The following is an 18,686-nucleotide window of genomic DNA, read 5'->3' on the forward strand; positions in this document are numbered from 1 at the left end:
GCTGGTAAAAGTAGGTTAGAGAAGAAGAGAAAAGAAAATTAAGGATTTGTCAGATGATGTAGTTCCAGCATTGTATGGAAATAAATCATGTACAGTGGGAAAAATGGAAAGAAAAGCAAACTGAGCTGGGGTTGAAACGTGCCGGGCTGAATCCTTGTATCAGTGCCACTTAAAGTTCACGTCACCCGGTAGATAGTGCGCAGTGTTCCCGACCTACCTTGCTTTGCTTATTCAATATTGTTTTCTAGGTAGCTGCGTCCGCCTCACCTAAATCACACTGCAATTAAGAAGCCAGGATCCTAGATTACGTTTCCCAAAATCAAAAGTCAAGACCGTATTCATTGTTGAACGTTTATGACAACCACAGTGAGATTTACACTCCTGGAAATTGAAATAAGAACACCGTGAATTCATTGCCCCAGGAAGGGGAAACTTTATTGACACATTCCTGGGGTCAGATACATCACATGATCACACTGACAGAACCACAGGCACATAGACACAGGCAACAGAGCATGCACAATGTCGGCACTAGTACAGTGTATATCCACCTTTCGCAGCAATGCAGGCTGCTATTCTCCCATGGAAACGATCGTAGAGATGCTGGATGTAGTCCTGTGGAACGGCTTGCCATGCCATTTCCACCTGGCGCCTCAGTTGGACCAGCGTTCGTGCTGGACGTGCAGACCGCGTGAGACGACGCTTCATCCAGTCCCAAACATGCTCAATGGGGGACAGATCCGGAGATCTTGCTGGCCAGGGTAGTTGACTTACACCTTCTAGAGCCCGTTGGGTGGCACGGGATTCATGCGGACGTGCATTGTCCTGTTGGAACAGCAAGTTCCCTTGCCGGTCTAGGAATGGTAGAACCATGGGTTCGATGACGGTTTGGATGTACCGTGCACTATTCAGTGTCCCCTCGACGATCACCAGAGGTGTACGGCCAGTGTAGGAGATCGCTCCCCACACCATGATGCCGGGTGTTGGCCCTGTGTGCCTCGGTCGTATGCAGTCCTGATTGTGGCGCTCACCTGCACGGCGCCAAACACACATACGACCATCATTGGCACCAAGGCAGAAGCGACTGTCATCGCTCAAGACGACACGCCTCCATTCGTCCCTCCATTCACGCCTGTCGCGACACCACTGGAGGCGGGCTGCACGATGTTGGGGCGTGACTGGAAGACGGCCTAACGGTGTGCGGGATCGTAGCCCAGCTTCATGGAGACGGTTGCGAATGGTCCTCGCCGATACCCCAGGAGCAACAGTGTCCCTAATTTGCTGGGGAGTGGCGGTGCGGTCCTCTACGGCACTGCGTAGGGTCCTACGGTCTTGGTGTGCAGCCGTGCGTCGCTGCGGTCCGGTCCCAGGTCGACGGACACGTGCGTCTTCCGCCGACCACTGGCGACAACATGGATGTACTGTGGAGACCTCACGCCCGACGTGTTGAGCAATTCGGCGGTACGTCCACCCAGCCTCCCGCATGCCCACTATACGCCCTCGCTCAAAGTCCGTCAACTGCACATACGGTTCACGTCCACGCTGTCGCGACATGCTACCAGTGTTAAAGACTGTGATGGAGGTCCATATGCCACGGCAAACTGGCTGACACTGACGGCGGCGGTGCACAAATGCTGCGCAGCTAGCGCCATTCGACGGCCAACACCGCGGTTCCTGGTGTGTCCGCTGTGCCGTGCGTGTGATCATTGCTTGTACAGCCCTCTCGCAGTGTCCGGAGCAAGTATGGTGGGTCTGACACACCGGTGTCAATGTGTTCTTTTTTCCATTTCCAGGAGTGTATTTGTTATCACTCACATACACAATATTCATGTGACCAGGCCTCTTACACTTAATAACCGTCACACTAGGTAGGTCAAAAACTTCCAGTCTTTAACAATGTTCACAATACGCGTTAAATGTTCAAAGCCGAATACAATTACACGTTTCTGGTACCGACCGGAAAAGTTAAGCTTCTGTTTCAAGTATTATCACATCACATTCCGGCTCCGACTTGCCGCACTTTTGCTTCATGAGAATCTCACCGAGAAGTAACTGAGAACTGCACCAGCTCGGACCTTATATAGACGAGTGCTTGAATATTTGACTATTTCTGTTAATATATTATAGTTTATAAATTCCCAGGGTTAAAATGATCCGTTGTAATTGGTTTTTAAGTTAAATATTGGGTTTTATTATTTAAATAACATGAGTGAGCTGTATCAATTTAAATACGTAGACCTAACTTATGCATCCGCAGTGGGAATTCCCGACTTACAACCATCGCAGCCCTCTTGAACAATAATTTTTACTTATTCAAATTTACTTAATTCTTAATTAATGCACTTACAAAGTTGAGACTGGAGTTATTTTACGTAGAAAAATATAGTTAGCAAAAGTACCAGAACAGATCTCGGAATTATTCAGTAGTTTGGCCACAATTGGCACTGAAAGTCATACAGGTTACAGATTTCAAGTCTTAATATCTACTCAACTAATAGAATTTAGGTTAATTTAAACACATTGCTGGAATCAGTAAAATGTAGGCTTTCTTTTGGATGCAGTCTTATAGCTGAATTCAGTCTTATAAGATAAGAACTGGTTCTCTGTACAAGCGCCAAAGAAAGGAACAGACATTGACTGGAAGCTGGCTGGAAGAAGACATAGGATGGTAGGGCACGTGTTAGAGCACAACGTAATTACTTGCATGGTACTAGAAGGGAGTTGCAAAGGGTAAAACCCGTAGGGCAACCAATTGCGTTCCGTGTAAGAGCTGCAATGAGATGAAGAGGTGGACGCAAGAGAGGAAGTCATGACAGACTACAGCGAACCTGCTGGAAAACTAACAACGCAAAAATGTAAAAAGCGCCTCCGTCGTGCACGCGCGTGGCTTACGTGAGGAGTTTCCAGATGTGCGGGGCAAATGTCTCCATAAGGGTTCGCTCGATCTGAGGTGGCTGTGGGCGGAAGAGCGCTCGCGCCCAGCGACGGAAGTCGCAGTCGGGGTTCCGCTGGCAGTTCAGCTTGACGCCGAAGGCCAGCGAGCCGATCACCTCGGTCGTGTAGAGCGCGCACGCCTCCCGGAACTCGATGACGCTGCACTGCTGCGCCGCTTCGGACAGCACATCCACCATCTCGGTGCCGCACTCGTTCAGCGTCTGCGAACAAACGGGGCTTCAGCTGAGGCTCTCTGGACGAGGCAGCTACCACGCGCGCCTGCCTCCGCAGCTCTGACACTGCCCCGTAAAGCTCTAGATGGCAAAACGCAATCTTTCGACGGAACTTTGCTTGTGCTTGAATGAGGATATCTCAAACCGTGTGTAAATTTACTGTGACCACTTGTACACCGATGAGCCAAAACATAATGACCACCTCCTGAAAGCGTGTTGGTCCACTTCTGGAACGCAATTCAGCTGTGATTTTGAGTGCCACAGATTGATAGGCTCCCAGAGGTTTTTGGTGCCAGGTGCCTTCGCACAGGTCACACACTTACCGTAAATCACAGGCGGTTGGTTTGTGGGAACGGAGATGGTGCCCGATGACGTCCCAGTAGGGTTTCATTGTATTCAGATAATCCGAACTTGATGGCCAAGACGTCAACGTGAGTTCACTATCATGCTCCTCGGATCACTGCAGCAGATTTTGGCGCTATCTGCCAGTTCTCAAGTACACTGGCGTGGGTAATCTTGGCGTAATGCGTTTAAATGATCTTCATTAAACTCCGAAGGTCTTTTTCTGAACGTGGAGAGTCACTAATGTCAAAAACATCCTCTTTAAAACGAGAAAACTATTTTCTTGTAGTGCTATGTCCGACGGCATTACCCTCATACAAGGCACAAATGTTTCTGGCACCTCCGCTGCTGTCACCCCGCTATCGACAATCGATAAATAACCCCATAGCAACTGGAATATCAACAAGCAAAACAAAAACGTTACGAATTTATGCATAGAGTAAATATCTCCGGAGTGAGCACCCACATGGGCAGAACAGATTTTGTGTTGTCAACATACATTGCCGGCCTGGTCACGTGTTCTCGGGACGTCGTGTGTTTGCCCGTACAGCGCAATGTATATTTCGAATGTCACTACATCCCTGGTACAGACGCATTCTTTTCGTACGTGTCGTGGATTATTTATATATGTTGCGCAGACATTTTAACAGTATCCATTTGATACCAGGAATAAACCAGCTACATAATTTTTAAGGGCAAGTGGTATTGCATTCTGCTTCTTTGCGATAGGTTCAGATGCACTCGACTTTTGGTATTTTTCACTATGATACGGCACTTTATAGTATTACAGACCCTGACGTACATTTTTTCTGTGATAGTCTTGCAAAACGACTTGACAGTACGCTAGTACTTTTGCAAGTGTCCGAAAAACACCGAATTTGCCACACGTTAGCGATTATATCCCTGCTAATTCGTCCTTTTTTCTGCTATTTCTGCGAATTTATTTCCTCGTTTTTGCAGACTAAAGCACAATTTTTCTTACTAGTGACACTTTGAACTGTTTATTTAACGCATTTTAAGTAATTGCTCCCAGTTTATTAAATAAGTAGTAGACTGAGTAAGTAGGGAGAAAAAGGGCGATCGGAGAATAAATATACTGTAAAGCAAATACAGTTGGTCATGTAACAGTCAACCCATATAAAACCATTAAGGGAAGTGGAAAGTGACACAAATGAAAGAGTTTGGGGACATGTTTACTAATATTTTACGCTTCTTAATCAAACGGCGAAGAAAATAAATTGAAGGCAAAATACACAAAAGAAGATGAGTGTGTGCTTTGATTAGCTACACTATTGTGTTTTTTATTTGATTTGTGCAGAAAATGTATTTAAGCTGAATGCAGAAATTGGCAGTAAGTGGTATGGAAAATTAAAAATAGTTGGTATAGCATCTACCTTCAGCCACACACGTCCAAATTTTTCTCTGTCTAAACATTCTCCTTCAAAGTGTTTTGAACATACTTTGGAATATTTTATGGGGACAAAATTACTCCTCCTTATTTTCTGGAGCCACATCTTTACTCGTTGTTCATCCTTCGGGAAACTAAAATATAAATCACTCCATGTCCTAAACACACTTAACATGGTCTCCTACTGTAACATTATAGTAAACAAAAAGGTTTGGACACACGTATTGTACCAAGACAGTTACAGACTCCCACTCTATTGAATTTATCTGTCTCCCGTCTTTAAAATCTATATAAATAATCGACAAGTGACTGATAAATGCATGGAGGATAGTATTTGCTGAAACAACTAACCGTTCCCTTTCCTGTTCCACTAGCAAATTTACGAGAGGAAGCGATTGTTTGTAAGCTTTTGTAGGAGCCGTAATATCTGTTATATAGTCATAAAATCGTAGAAAAATAGGTCTACAGAATCAAGCTTTAATTATAATTCGTCTCGAAAATTTTAAACATAGTGCGCATGAAAAGTTACTATCCCTCCTTTCACACATTTTTCTTTGCATCCGTAGCAACAACAGTAACTCACCATCGCTATTACACTATCAACAAACGGTGAAAACACTACAAAAACTCTTGATATTATAAACTTCAAACTCTTTGGAAAGCACACACGCACAGCGAAGTCCCGAAAACACGTGACAATCCTGGTTTAATGTAGACAACATTCGCAGAACGCAATGCTCACTCCAGAGATATTTACTCTATGAATTTATGCACCGACCTAATGTACTCGCCTTAATTTGAGGAGTAAATTTCTGAGAACGTAAGTATGGAGCAGAGCGTTTGAAAGTTATTTGCTCTGACTCAGCGATTCGTTCGTTCGTGAGCATTAAAATGTTTCCCTGCTTTTAGTTAAAATTGAATGTACTGTCCTCTGTTATAAAAAAGGTTGAACTGAAATTACTATTGCGAACAGCGTTCCTCAGTGCACACATTTACATAAAGACAAAACTAACTGGCGTTCATTGTGCAGGATATTAAGTCATAACTGTTACTCAAAAACCACTGCCAAAATCAAACTATACACTCCCCCAAAAAATTGAAACATTGAAAGAACCTAGCAACACTGTTCACTGGCACAGTAAAAATTCGAATTACATAGAAAATTCTTAGAATCTGGGCAATGGAAACGTGAGATGAGAAGTGGATGAACCAAAAAAATATGAAAAGAATCTCACCTAAAAAATTACAGCCTAGTCAGCAGCAGCATCACAAAATCATGCCAACTAAAATATGCTAAAGTAAAAGATTGGGATGATTTTCTCATACTAAAAAAAGAAAACCTTCCTACTTGAAATGAAAATAATAATTCATTCATTATAATAACAATGTTGTATTTTAAACTTTTATTTCACAAAAATATAAACCCACAGAAAACCGAAACCTTTACTTTCTTTACAAAAGTCTTACAAGGCAAAGGTTTTACGATTATACAAGTTGAAATGAATTAACCTGAAATGACCTAAACTGAGGTGGGGAGGTGGAATGTTCTGTTGCAAGAATCGATAACACTATCAATATGCGACAGCAAAAATTATTACATTAAAAACATATCCATAATGCAAATTCATTCTCTCTGTTCCATAAATGTTACGCCTGTAAGTCCTTCCTTCGGATTAACGATTCCTAACAATTTTCTTCAGCAAAATCTTCCTCCAGTATGCACGATACTAAAACTTCTGCCAGCTTATTCCATGTCTAAACTCGACTACTTTCCGCTCTACAGCTGAGCCGAAGATACACAAGTTCAGATATAATTCTTTCGCTGCCGTAAGTTGACTATTCCACAGATGTCACACGTGACTGCTTCGCTCTCGTAACATGAAATTTCCAGTAATTCTTAAACAATGCGAATATAAATGTCCATTCCACCTATATATGAACACTTTCACATTGTATGGTATTGAATCATGGACAGTGGGAAAACTGAACTAGAGAAATAGTACTAGAGAGAACTCTAGAGGGAAGAAATTGTAGGGGAAGAAAAGAGATATGAATACATCCAACAAATAATTGAGGGTGTAGGCTGTAAGTGGTACCCTGTGGTGAAGAGGTTAGCGTTGGAGAGACTGTTTTTAAGTCTGTTTAGAGCACCTTAAACGCGAGAGTCTATTGTTATAGAAATCACCGTTTGCACTCAAAGTGAATGCGTATGCTATGTGCTTTGCTTCAAATAATCTAGACCTGTGAGAATCGCATATGGATTTTTCGTGCACATCATTGTACATTACCTATTTGCACTGCGGTGACAAAAGTCACGGGATACCACGTAATATCGTGTCGGACCTCGTTTTTCCCGGTGTAATGAGGCAACTCAACATGGCAGTGACTCAACAACTCGTTGCAAGTCGCCTGCAGAAATTTTAAACCTTGCTGTCTCTACAACCGTCCACAACTGCGAATGTGTTGCAGTGTAGGATTTTGTGCACCAACTCTCTCGATTGTGTCCTATAAATGTTCGATGGGATTCATGTCGGGCGATCCGGGTGGTCAAATCATTCGCGCGAAGTATTCGGAATGTTCTTCAAACCAATCGCGAACAATCGTCTCCTTGTTTCGTTCCATGAGTTCCATGAATGGATGCAAATGGTTTCCAAGTAGCCGAACGCGAGAGAAACGCTGCAGATGGTGCTGTGCTGTTGGCTAATACACTCACGTCGCACGTCTGCTGCGATAGCCCATTAACAGGAAATTTCACCGCACTGTCCTAACGCATACTTTCGTCGTACGTCTCACACTGATTTCTGTTCTTATTTCACTCAGTGCTGCTTGTCTGACAAGTCTACGCAAACGCCGCGGCTCTCGATCCTTAAGTGACGCTGCTCGCCACGGCGTTATTCGTGGTGAGAGGTAATGCCTGAAATTTGGTGTTCGCGGCATCCTCTTGAAACAATGGTTCTCGGAATATTGAATTCCCTAACAATTTCCGAAAATGAATTTTCCGTGGATCTGCCTCCAACGAGCACTTTACGTTCAAAGTCCGTTTACTACCGTCATAATCACGTCGGAAAGATATTGACATGAATTACCTGTGTACAAATGACAACAGTGAACTGCCCTTTCGCATGTTGTGTACGCAATAGTATCGCCATCTGCACCTGTGCATATTCCTGTCCCATGATTTCTATCTCCTCAGGGGGTGCAGCGAGAAGCAGCTAAGATACATTACACCAAATACAGTGAATATATCGAGCTGCGATTTTCGCTACGCTATATCAGTCCATTTACTAATATGGAAGTAATTTTTAAAGATTATTATTATTTTTTTTTTTTTTGCAATTCGCTAGCTATTATCGTCCGCTTTTTCTTATTGAACTTCGTACCACGACGTAATTACCCGTTCTGAGTGTATTTGGGGTAACCTGTGGTAGCTGCATAACCGTTTTAATACGCAATTTGTGGATTAACACGTTGGGCGCAGAACCGATGTTACTGGGCTTCCGTTGATACGGCATCCTGCGTGCTGGCGACTACTTACATGTTACACTACTGGCCATTAAAATTACGACACCAAGAAGAAATGCAGATGATAAACAGGTATTCACTGGACAAATATATTATACTAGAACTGCCATGTGATTACATTTTCACGCACTTTGGGTGCATAGACCCTGAGCTTGGATAGCGTGTACAGGTACAGCTGCCCATGCAGCTTCAACACTATACCACAGTTCATCAAGAGTAGTGACTGGCGTATTGTGAGGAGCCAGTTGCTCGGCCACCATTGACCAGACGTTTTCAATTGGTGAGAGATCTGGACAATGTGCTGCCCAGTGCAGTAGTCGAACATTTTCTGTATCCAAAAAGGCCCGTACACGACCTGCAACACGCGATCGTGCATTATCCTCCTGATATGTAGTGTTTCGCAACGATCGAATGAAGGGTAGAGCCACGGGTCGTAACACATCTGAAATGTAGCGTCCACCCGTCAATGCGAACAAGAGGTGACGGAGACGTGTAACCAATGACACCCGATACCATCACGCCGGGTGATACGCCAGTATGGCGAAGACGAATACACGCTTCCAATGTGCGTTCACCGCGATGTCGCCAAACACGGATGCGACCATCATTATGCTGTAAACATAACCTGGATTTATCCGAAACAATGATGTTTTGCCATTCGTGCACTCAGGTTCGTCGTTGAGTACACCATCGCAGGCGCTCCTGTCTGTGATGCAGCGTCAAGGGTAACCGCAGCCATGGTCTCGAGAAATTTGAGCTAATACGGAGGCTTTAGACAATCCATTCTTTCCAGACGCCCTTCGCGAGTGGCCTGCCGCGGTGGTCTCGCGGTTCTAGGCGCGCAGTCCGGAACCGTGCGACTGCTACGGTCGCTGGTTCGAATCCTGCCTCGGGCATGGATGTGTGTGATGTCCTTAGGTTAGTTAGGTTTAAGTAGTTCTAAGTTCTAGGGGACTAATGACCACAGCAGTTGAGTCCCATAGTGCTCAGAGCCATTTGAACCATTTTTTTGTCTGTGATGCAGCGTGAAGCGTAACCGCTGCCATGGTCTCCGAGCTGATTGTCCATGCTGCTGCAAACGTCGTCGGACTGTTCGTGCAGATGGTTGTTGTCTTGCAAACGTCCCCATCTGTTGACTCAGGGATCGAGAGGTGGCTGCACGATCCGTTACAGCCATGCGGATAAGATGCCTGTCATCTCGACTGCTAGTGATACGAGGCCGTTGGGATCCAGCACGGCGTTCCGTATTACCCTCCTGAACCCACCGATTCCATATTCTGCTAACAGTCAATGGATTTCGACCAACGCGAACAGTAATGTCGCGATACGATAAACCGCAATCTCGATAGGCTACAATCCGACCTTTATCAAAGTCAGCAACTTGATGGTGCGCATTTCTTCTCCTTACATGAGGCATCACAACAACGTTTCACCAGTTAACGCCGGTCAACTGCTGGTTGTGTATGAGAAATCGGTTGGAAACTTTCCTCATGTCAGCACGTTGTAGGTGTCAACACCGGCGAAAGCCTTGTGTGAATGCTCTGAAAAGCTAATCATTTGCATATCACAGCATCTTCTTCCTGTCGGTTAAATTTCGTGTTTGTAGCGCGTCATCTTCGTGGCGTAGCAATTTTAATGTGTAGTAGTGTATGTGTTAGAGTATACGGCGAAAGGACACGTAATGGTGCTCCTGGCGGCCAGCAATCCATCCGACGCCCGCGCAATACTTATTTCGCACAACACAGGCGTTACCGTGGGGAAAAATTTCTCGGCGACTGCCGCCGAGATGGGCAAGTAAACATAATATGAGCACACCACTTCACGGTTGTCGAGATCGAGTATGGCGTGGTATGGTAAGAAGACTACATACATGGGACTACCAGTCAGAGAAAGTTGCAGTTGTGTGAGGAGGGACTAGTTTCTCAGCGATTATTTTCAAAAAGCTTTGTTGCCCGTACTAGCAAAAATATCACGAAAAGAAGACAGTGATTCATTGAGTGCTTCAATCTCACCACGTAAAAGTCTCTGCGTAACGCGAGATAGATATGAATCTATACGTGCCGACAAACTAAGACGGCATTGAGCGATTGTCTGGATTTATTTTGTGGATGCAATTGGTGAAATTTCATCCATACAGTTTTATTGGTCCCACTATCTACTGTTTATTGGATCATTCTCGCGAAAGGTAATGACTAGCGACCGTTTCGAAATTCCATTCAGAACGCTCCATTTTGTAGACAATAAACAAGTTGATGCTTTAGATTGTTTCTTAAACGTTCAGTTCATTTTCGACTCACTAAAGAAAAATTTCTGAAAAATGTTATGATTCTGTCAAAGTACTATACATATCGACGGGTATCTAATACGATTCCGAGGACAAGTTACATTCAGGCAATATTTGAAACAAAAGAGATACAAGTGTTTAAATTTTGCAGTGATAATGGACACTGTTACAGTTTTCGAATTTATATTGGCAATGTCCGTAATAAAGGAAATACCACTCGAACAAATGTGATAAATTTGTGTCAATCAAGGCAGTACATTATGTAGCGATAATTGATATACCAGTGTAAATTTGGCAAGCAAACTCATTACAGAGAATACGCATTTCGTTTATACCCTTCGACTAAATCACCGAGTAATTCCCAAAGAAATACTAACGACCAAATTCAAACTCAGGGAAGTGATTGAAAAAGAGAATAGGCCAGGAATTACGGTGCTGAAATGGAAAAAACAAAGAGACATTTTGGTTCTTTCCACCAAACATTCGAGTAAAATGAAAACCATAACAACCGAAAGAGGAGATTATTGTAAAGCAAAAGGGTTACTAAATGTAGTAAAGGAAAAAACTGCTATTGATCTATGTGTTCAGATGATTGCTTATAGTAGCCCATTGAGAAAGACAATAAAATGTTGTCGAAGATAGTTTATATTTCGAAATATTGAAAAAAAATTATTTTCTTTAAGGAAATCTATCGAGATGCCATAAATGTTTCAAATTTTTGAGCTTAGCTTGAGCCATAATTTTAAGTCACAGTAGTAGATGCGACTTTTCACAGTGAATGTCATGTTCAATACATTCAGGTGTAGGACCCAACTAACACATCAATATCTCTTTAAGAAATATGTTATCAGTGAAAGTGAACAATAATTAACGAAATTATTTTTGTGGTGGGCGCAAAGTCGTCATCGTCGTGCCCTTCCCCCCCCCCCCCCCCCCCTCCCCCTTCCTCCCCCTGGTAGTACGCGTTATTGAAATTGCACTGATATATCAACGAGTGCGCTAAAAGATATTTTAAATTTATGGACTCTGATTACACGTCAGTACCTCTTTAAGAATTCTGTTGTTGATACAAGCCAACAAAATTTAACAAATTATGTATTGCTTCCTTTTTTTAGAGTGCACATAAAGTATCTCCCCACCCCCTTCTCCCACTGTGATCTGCCCCCCCTTCCCCCCCACTCCCCCCTCCCACCAACCCTCACTACCCATTGGTAATGCACGTTACTGAAAATACGTTGGAATTTCGAGGGTTAATAACGTTCCCATGCGCTGATATCGACTAGTGTGTAAACAGTCAATTCCGTCAGCTTGAAATACACTGTATTTCAAGCTGACGGCATGGATTACGGACACACAAATAAATATATCGTTCTGAAATTTGGCTGAATTACTCCTGATGGAATGGATTGCGGGCCCACTAATAAACTTTTTTTGGGGGGGGGGGGGGGGGGTCATTAGTCTTCTGACTGGTTTGATGCGGTCCACCACGAATTCCTCTCCTGTGTTAACCTCTTCTTCTCAGAGTAGCACTTGCAACCTAAGTCCTCAATTGTTTGCTGGATGTATTCCAATCTCTGTCTTCCTCTACAGATTTTGCCTTCTCCAGCTCCCTCTAGTACTATAGAAGTCGTTCCCTGATGTCTTAACAGATGTCCTATCATCCTGACCCTTCTCGTTATCAATGTTTTCCACATATTCATTTCTTCTCCGAGTCTACACAGAACCTACTCACTGCTTACCTTATCACTTCACCTAATTTTCAGCATTCGTCTGTAACACCACATCTCAAATGCTTCGATTCTCTTCTGTTTCCGTTTTCCCACAGTCCATGTTTCATTACCATACAATGCTGTACTTTAGACGTGCATTCTCAGAAATTTCTTCCTCAAATTAGGGCCGATATTTGATATTAGTAGACTCTTCTTGGCTAGGAATGCCCTTTTTGCCATTGCTAGTCTGCTTTTGATGTCATCCTTGCTACGTCCGTGACTCGTTATTTTACTTTCTAGATAGCAGAATTCCTTAACTTCATCTTCTTCGTGACCAGCGATCCTGATATTAAGTTTCTCGCTGTTCCCATTTCTACTACTTCTCATTACCTTCGTCTTTCTTCGATTTACTCTCAGTCCATACTCTGTACTCATTAGACTGTTCATTCCACTCAGCAGATCATGTAATTCTTCTTCACTCTCACGCACGATCGCAATGTCATCAGCGAATCGTATCATTGATATCCTTTCGTCCTGAATTTTAATTCCACTCCTGAACCTTTCTTTTTTTTTCCATCATTGCTTCCTCGATGTACAGATTGAACAATAGGGGCGAAAGACTATATCCTTGTCTTAAACCCTTTTTAATACGAGCACTTCGTTCTTGGTTATACACTCTTATTATTCCCACTTGGCTGTTGTACATATTGAATATGACCCGTCCCTCCCTATAGCTTACCCCTATTTTTCTCAGAATTTCGAACATCATGCACCAATTTACACTGTCGAACGCTTTTTCCAGGTCGACAAACCCTATGAATGTATCTTGATTCTTCTTTAGTCTTGCTTCCATTATTAACCGCAACGTCAGAATTGCCTTTCTGGTGCCTTTACCTTTCCCAAAGCCAAACTGATCGTCACCTAGCGCATCCTAAATTTTCTTTTCTATTCTTCTGTATATTATTCTTGTCAGGTACCTGGATGCATGAGCTGTTAAGCTGATTGTGCGATAATTGTCGAACTTGTCAACTCTTGCCGTCTTTGGAATTGTGAGGATGATGTTTTTCCGAAAGTCAGATGGTATGTCGCCAGACTCATACATTCTACACACCAATGTGAATAGTCGTTTTGTTGCCACTTCCCCCAACTGTTTTAGAAATTCCGATGGAATGTTATCTATCTCTTCTGCCTTATTTGATCTTAAGTCCTTCAAAGCTCATTGAAATTCTGATTCTAGTACCGGGTCACTTACCTCTTCTAAATCAACTCCTGTTTCTTCTTTTGTCACATTAGATAGACTTCCCCCTCATAGAGGCTTTCGATGTATTCTTTCCACCTATCCGCTCTCTTGTCTGCATTTAACAGTGTAATTCCCGTTGCAGTCTTAATGTTACCTCCATTGCTTTTAATGTCACCGAAGGTTGTTTTGACTTTCCTGTATGCTGAGTCAGTCGTACAGACACTCATTTCTTTTTCGATTTCTTCAAATTTTTCATGCAGCCATTTCGTCTTATTTCATTCCTCATTGACTTGTATTTCTGTATTCCTGAATCTCTCGAATCATTTTTGTACTCCCTCCTTTCATCGATCAATTGAAGTATTTCTTCTGTTACCCATGGTTTCTTCGCAGCTACCTTCTTTGTACCTATGTTTTCCTTCCCAACTTCTGTTATCGCCCTTTTTAGGGATGTGCATTCCTCTTCATCTGTACTGCCTACTGAGCTATTCTTTATTGCTGTATCTATAGCCTTAGAGAACTTCAAGCGTATCTCGCATTGCTTAGTACTTCCGTACCCCACTTCTTTCCGTATTGATTCTTCCTGACTAATGTCTTAAACTTTAGCCTACTCTTCATCACTACTATGTTGTGATCTGAGTTTATATCTGCTCGTGGATACGCCTTACAATCCAGAATCTGATATCGGAATCTCTGTCTGACCATAATGTAATCTGACTGAAATCTTCCCGTATCACCTAGCCTTTTCCAAGTATACCTCCTCCTCTTGTGATTCCTGAACAGAGTATTCGCTATGACTAGCTGAAGTTTATTACAGAATTCAATTAATCTTTCTCCTCTCTCATTCCTTGTCCCAAGCCCATATTCTACTGTATCCTTTTCTTCTACTCTTTCCTCTCTTACTGCATTACAGCCCCCCATGCCTATTATGCTTCATCTCTCTTTACATACTGTATTACCCTTCCAATAATCCTCATACACTTTCTCTATCTCTTCATCTTCAGTTTGCGACGTCGACATGTTTACCTGAACTATCGTTGTCAGTCTAGGTTTGCTATCGATTCTTATGAGAATAACCCTATCACTGAACTGTTCACTGTAACACACTTTCTGTCCTACCTTCCTATTCATAACGAATCCTACTATTTTCTGCTTCTGTATACTCATCTGACCAGAAATCCTTGCCTTCTTTCCACTTCACTTACCCCTGCTATATCTAGACTGAGCCTTTGTATTTCCCTTTTCTGATTTTCTAGTCTCCTTGCCACGTTCAAGGTTTTGACATTCCACGACCCGACTCGTAGAACGTTATCCTTCCGTTGATTAGTCAATCTTTTTCTCATTATAACCTCCCCCATGGCAGGCCCCTCCAGGAGATCAGAATGGGGGACTATTCCGGAATCTTTTGCCAATAAAAAGATCATCAAGACACTTCTTCAATTACAGTCCACACGTCCTGTGGATACATGTTACGTGTCTTTAATGCAGTGATTTCCATTGCCTTCTGGATCCTCACGCCGTTAATCATTGCTGATTATTCCGCCTTTAGGGGCAGTTTCCCACCCCGCACAAGAGAGTGCTCTGAACCTCTGTCCGCTTCTCCGCCCTCTTTGACAAGGTCGTTAGCAGAATGAGGGTGACTTCATATGCCGGAAATCTTCGGCCGCCAATGCTGATTATTAATCAAAATTTAAGCAGCGGCGGGATTCGAACCCTGGACCGAAGACGTTTTGATTATGAATCAAAGACGCTCACCTTTCTGAAACTTGGTGAGTTACTCCTCGAGTATGCCCTCAATGAGTAATAGACCTTTTTTATTTTCATTTATTGATTAGTTATTGCCGGAAACGGATCAAAAACATACTTCAGTACTACATCTTTGTTTCAGACGTCTGCTGTTTTTTATTTTATCAGATTTCAGAAAACTGTGCTACTACCCCCTGCGCAATATCCTAAAAGGTAAGAAAATTATTAGTTTTCTTATTTCAAATAAAATTTGCAGATTGCAGGACTTAACGTCATGGACACACTTCCGATGGACAGAGCAACTTTAACTCCGCCGATGGGGGGCTTCATGATGATTGAATTTCTTTAAAATATTAGAAAATGTTGTCCAAGAATCAATAGATAATGTACAAAACAATCTAAGTTGATTTCTTCATTAGTTTTGTCAAAACAAATTCGTAAAAAGTCTTACAATATAGGCTGACTGAGGAAAATGGAGTCCAGCATTTGCTTAATGACCAATTGCCTGCTTAGTGGAGAAGTCGAGTTAGCCCTTTGAATGCTCAACCCATTCTCAGTGCCAGACACAATTTGATTTTTACCTTGGGAATTAACCAAATAGTTACACTGGACGTAAAGATGTACGTCAGTCATGCTTAATTGGGTTTGGCAAAAATTCGTACCCAGGTCTGTCATATGTCGAATTCCAACAGAAATCACTTTGGTCCTTAAAACATAATGAAGTGAAAATCTGAACTATTGTGAGGCAACATTTTATGGAGTGAGTTGTTCTTCTTCTGGTAAGGATTACTGAGATTAAGTTGTAATGTGCATGTATTTTTCCATCAGAGTTACAGGTGTCGTGGCAGTGCACAAAAGACATTACGGCTTAAATTAAATGTTTTATTTTATAACGTAGGTAGGAATGACGGGAGTAGAGTTTAATTATTGATTTTTTGTTCTTATGGATCATAAAAAGCCACTGTTGTACACTCTAGAGGAAAAGACGATCCGAGAAAACAACCTGGCTGGCTGTGAGCAATAAAAACTTGAGAGACAGAGAGAGAGAAAAGAATTACCTACAGTTTAATTACGTCTCACTGGCCATGATCTATAAATGTATAATGTTCTTTAGTTTAGAGATACAACAATGATATACAATTACTGCGATTGTAGAAGGGAGATGGGCATTAAAAACGTTGTTCGAGATTGTAAAGATGTATGTTGCAATTTGTTCTAGATGCAGTATGAGCACATTTTTGAAAGGAGCTATTATTCATTGTTCAGATTGCTGGCTATTATTTTTTAAAAAATATCCGTTTACAGAGAAATGAATATAGGCCTCTGGTTTTTCCGTAAGGTGTACCTCTACATCTACATCTACCTGATTACTCTGCTATTCACAATAAAGTGCCTGGCAGAGGGTTCAATGAACCACCTTCAAGCTGTTTCTCTACCGTTTCACTCTCGAACGGCACGCGGGAAAAACGAGCACTTAAATTTTTCTGTGCGAACCCTGGTTTCTCTTATTTTATCGTGATGATCATTTCTCCCTATGTAGGTGGGTGCCAACAGAATGTTTTCGCAATCGGGGGAGAAAACTGGTGATTGAAATTTCACGAGAAGATTCCGTCGCAACGAAAAACGCCTTTGTTTTAATGATTGCCACTCCAATTCACATATCATGTCTGTAACACTAACTCGCCTGTTTGGTGAGCTGCCCTTCTTTGTAGTTTTTGTCATCCGTCAGTCCCACCTGATGCGGATCCCACACCGCACAGCAGTACTCCAGAAAATGGCGGACAAGCGTGGTGTACGCAGTCTCTTTAGTAGACCTGTTGCACCTTCTAAGTGTTCTGCCAATGAATCGCAGTCTTTGGTTTGCTCTACCCACAATATTATCTATGAGATTGTTCCAATTTAGGTTATTTTTTAATTGTAATCCCTAAGTATTTAGTTGAATTTACAGCCTTCATATTTGTGTAATATAACGCGTAATCGAAATTTAGCTGATTTCTTTTAGTACTCATGTGAATAACTTCACACTTTTCCTTATAAAGAGTTAAAAATGGTTCAAATGGCTATGAGCACTATGGGACTTAACATCTGTGGTCATCAGTTCCCTAGAACTTAGAACTAGTTAAACCTAACTAACCTAAGGACATCACACACATCCATGCCCGAGGCAGGATTCGAACCTGCGACCGTAGCGGTCACTCGGGTCCAGACTGAAGCGCCAAGGTATTCAGGGTCAATAGCCACTTTTAGCACCATACAGATATCTTATCTAAATCATTTTGCAAGTCGTTTTGATCATCTGATGACTTTACAAGACGGTAAATGTCAGCATCATCTGCAATAAAGCTAAGACGGCTACTCAGATTGTCTCCTATGTCGTTAATATAGATCAGGAACAATAGATGGCCTATAACACTTCCTTGGGGAACGTCGGGTATTACTTCTGTTTTACTGGCTGACTATACGTCTATTACTACAAACTGTGACCTTTCTGACAGGAAATCACGAATCCAGTCGCACAACTGAGGCGATACTCCGTAGGCACGCAGTTTCGTTAGAAGACGCGTGTGAGGAACGGTGTCGAAAGCCTTCTCGAAATCTAAAAATATGGAGTCAATTTGACATCCCTTGTAGATAGCACTTATTACTTCATGAGTATAAAGAGCTAGTTGTGTTTCACAAGCACGACATTTTCTGAAACCGTGCTGGCTATGTGTCACTGAATCGTTTTGTTCGAGGTACTTCATAACGTTCGAACACAGAATGTGTTCTAAAACCCTACTGCAAATGGACGTTAGTGATATATGCCTAAAATTCAGCGGATTACGCCTACTTCCCTTTTTGGGTATTGGTGTGACTTGAGCAATTTGCAGTCTTTAGATACGGATCTTTCTGTGAGCGAGTGGTTGTATATAATCAGCATACTCTGACAGGAACCTGACTGATATACAATCTGGTCCGGAGGCCTAGCCTTTGTTAAGTGATTTAAGCTGCTTCGTTACACCGAGGATATCTACTTCTATGTTTCTCAATTTGACAGTTGTTCTTGATAGGCATTCAGGAATATTTACGTCTTCTTTGGTGAAGGAGTGTCGGAAAACTGTGTTTAATAACTGTGCTTTAGTGGCACTGTCATCAGTGACTTCACCGTTGTTATTGCGCAGTGAAGGTATTGATTGCGTCTTGCCAGTGGTGTCCTTTATACAGGGTGGTCCATGGATTCCGTAGACCTTCTCGGCAGACGTGGACCCTTCACAAGCTACAATAGAGCATA

General features: G+C 42.5%; 1 protein-coding gene across 1 annotated transcript in view; it reads right to left on the bottom strand.

Annotated features, from left to right (window-relative positions):
* The window catches only part of LOC126272799 (probable cytochrome P450 6a14), a 68,917-nt gene that overhangs the window by 25,234 nt on the left and 24,997 nt on the right, over positions 1 to 18,686 (bottom strand). The window contains exon 4 of the mRNA XM_049975956.1: positions 2,893 to 3,155. Coding sequence (XP_049831913.1) covers positions 2,893 to 3,155 — 263 coding nt within the window. The remainder of the gene's footprint in view (positions 1 to 2,892; positions 3,156 to 18,686) is intronic.

Source organism: Schistocerca gregaria, chromosome 5 (assembly GCF_023897955.1).
Source record: "Schistocerca gregaria isolate iqSchGreg1 chromosome 5, iqSchGreg1.2, whole genome shotgun sequence".
NCBI lineage: Eukaryota > Metazoa > Arthropoda > Insecta > Orthoptera > Acrididae > Schistocerca > Schistocerca gregaria.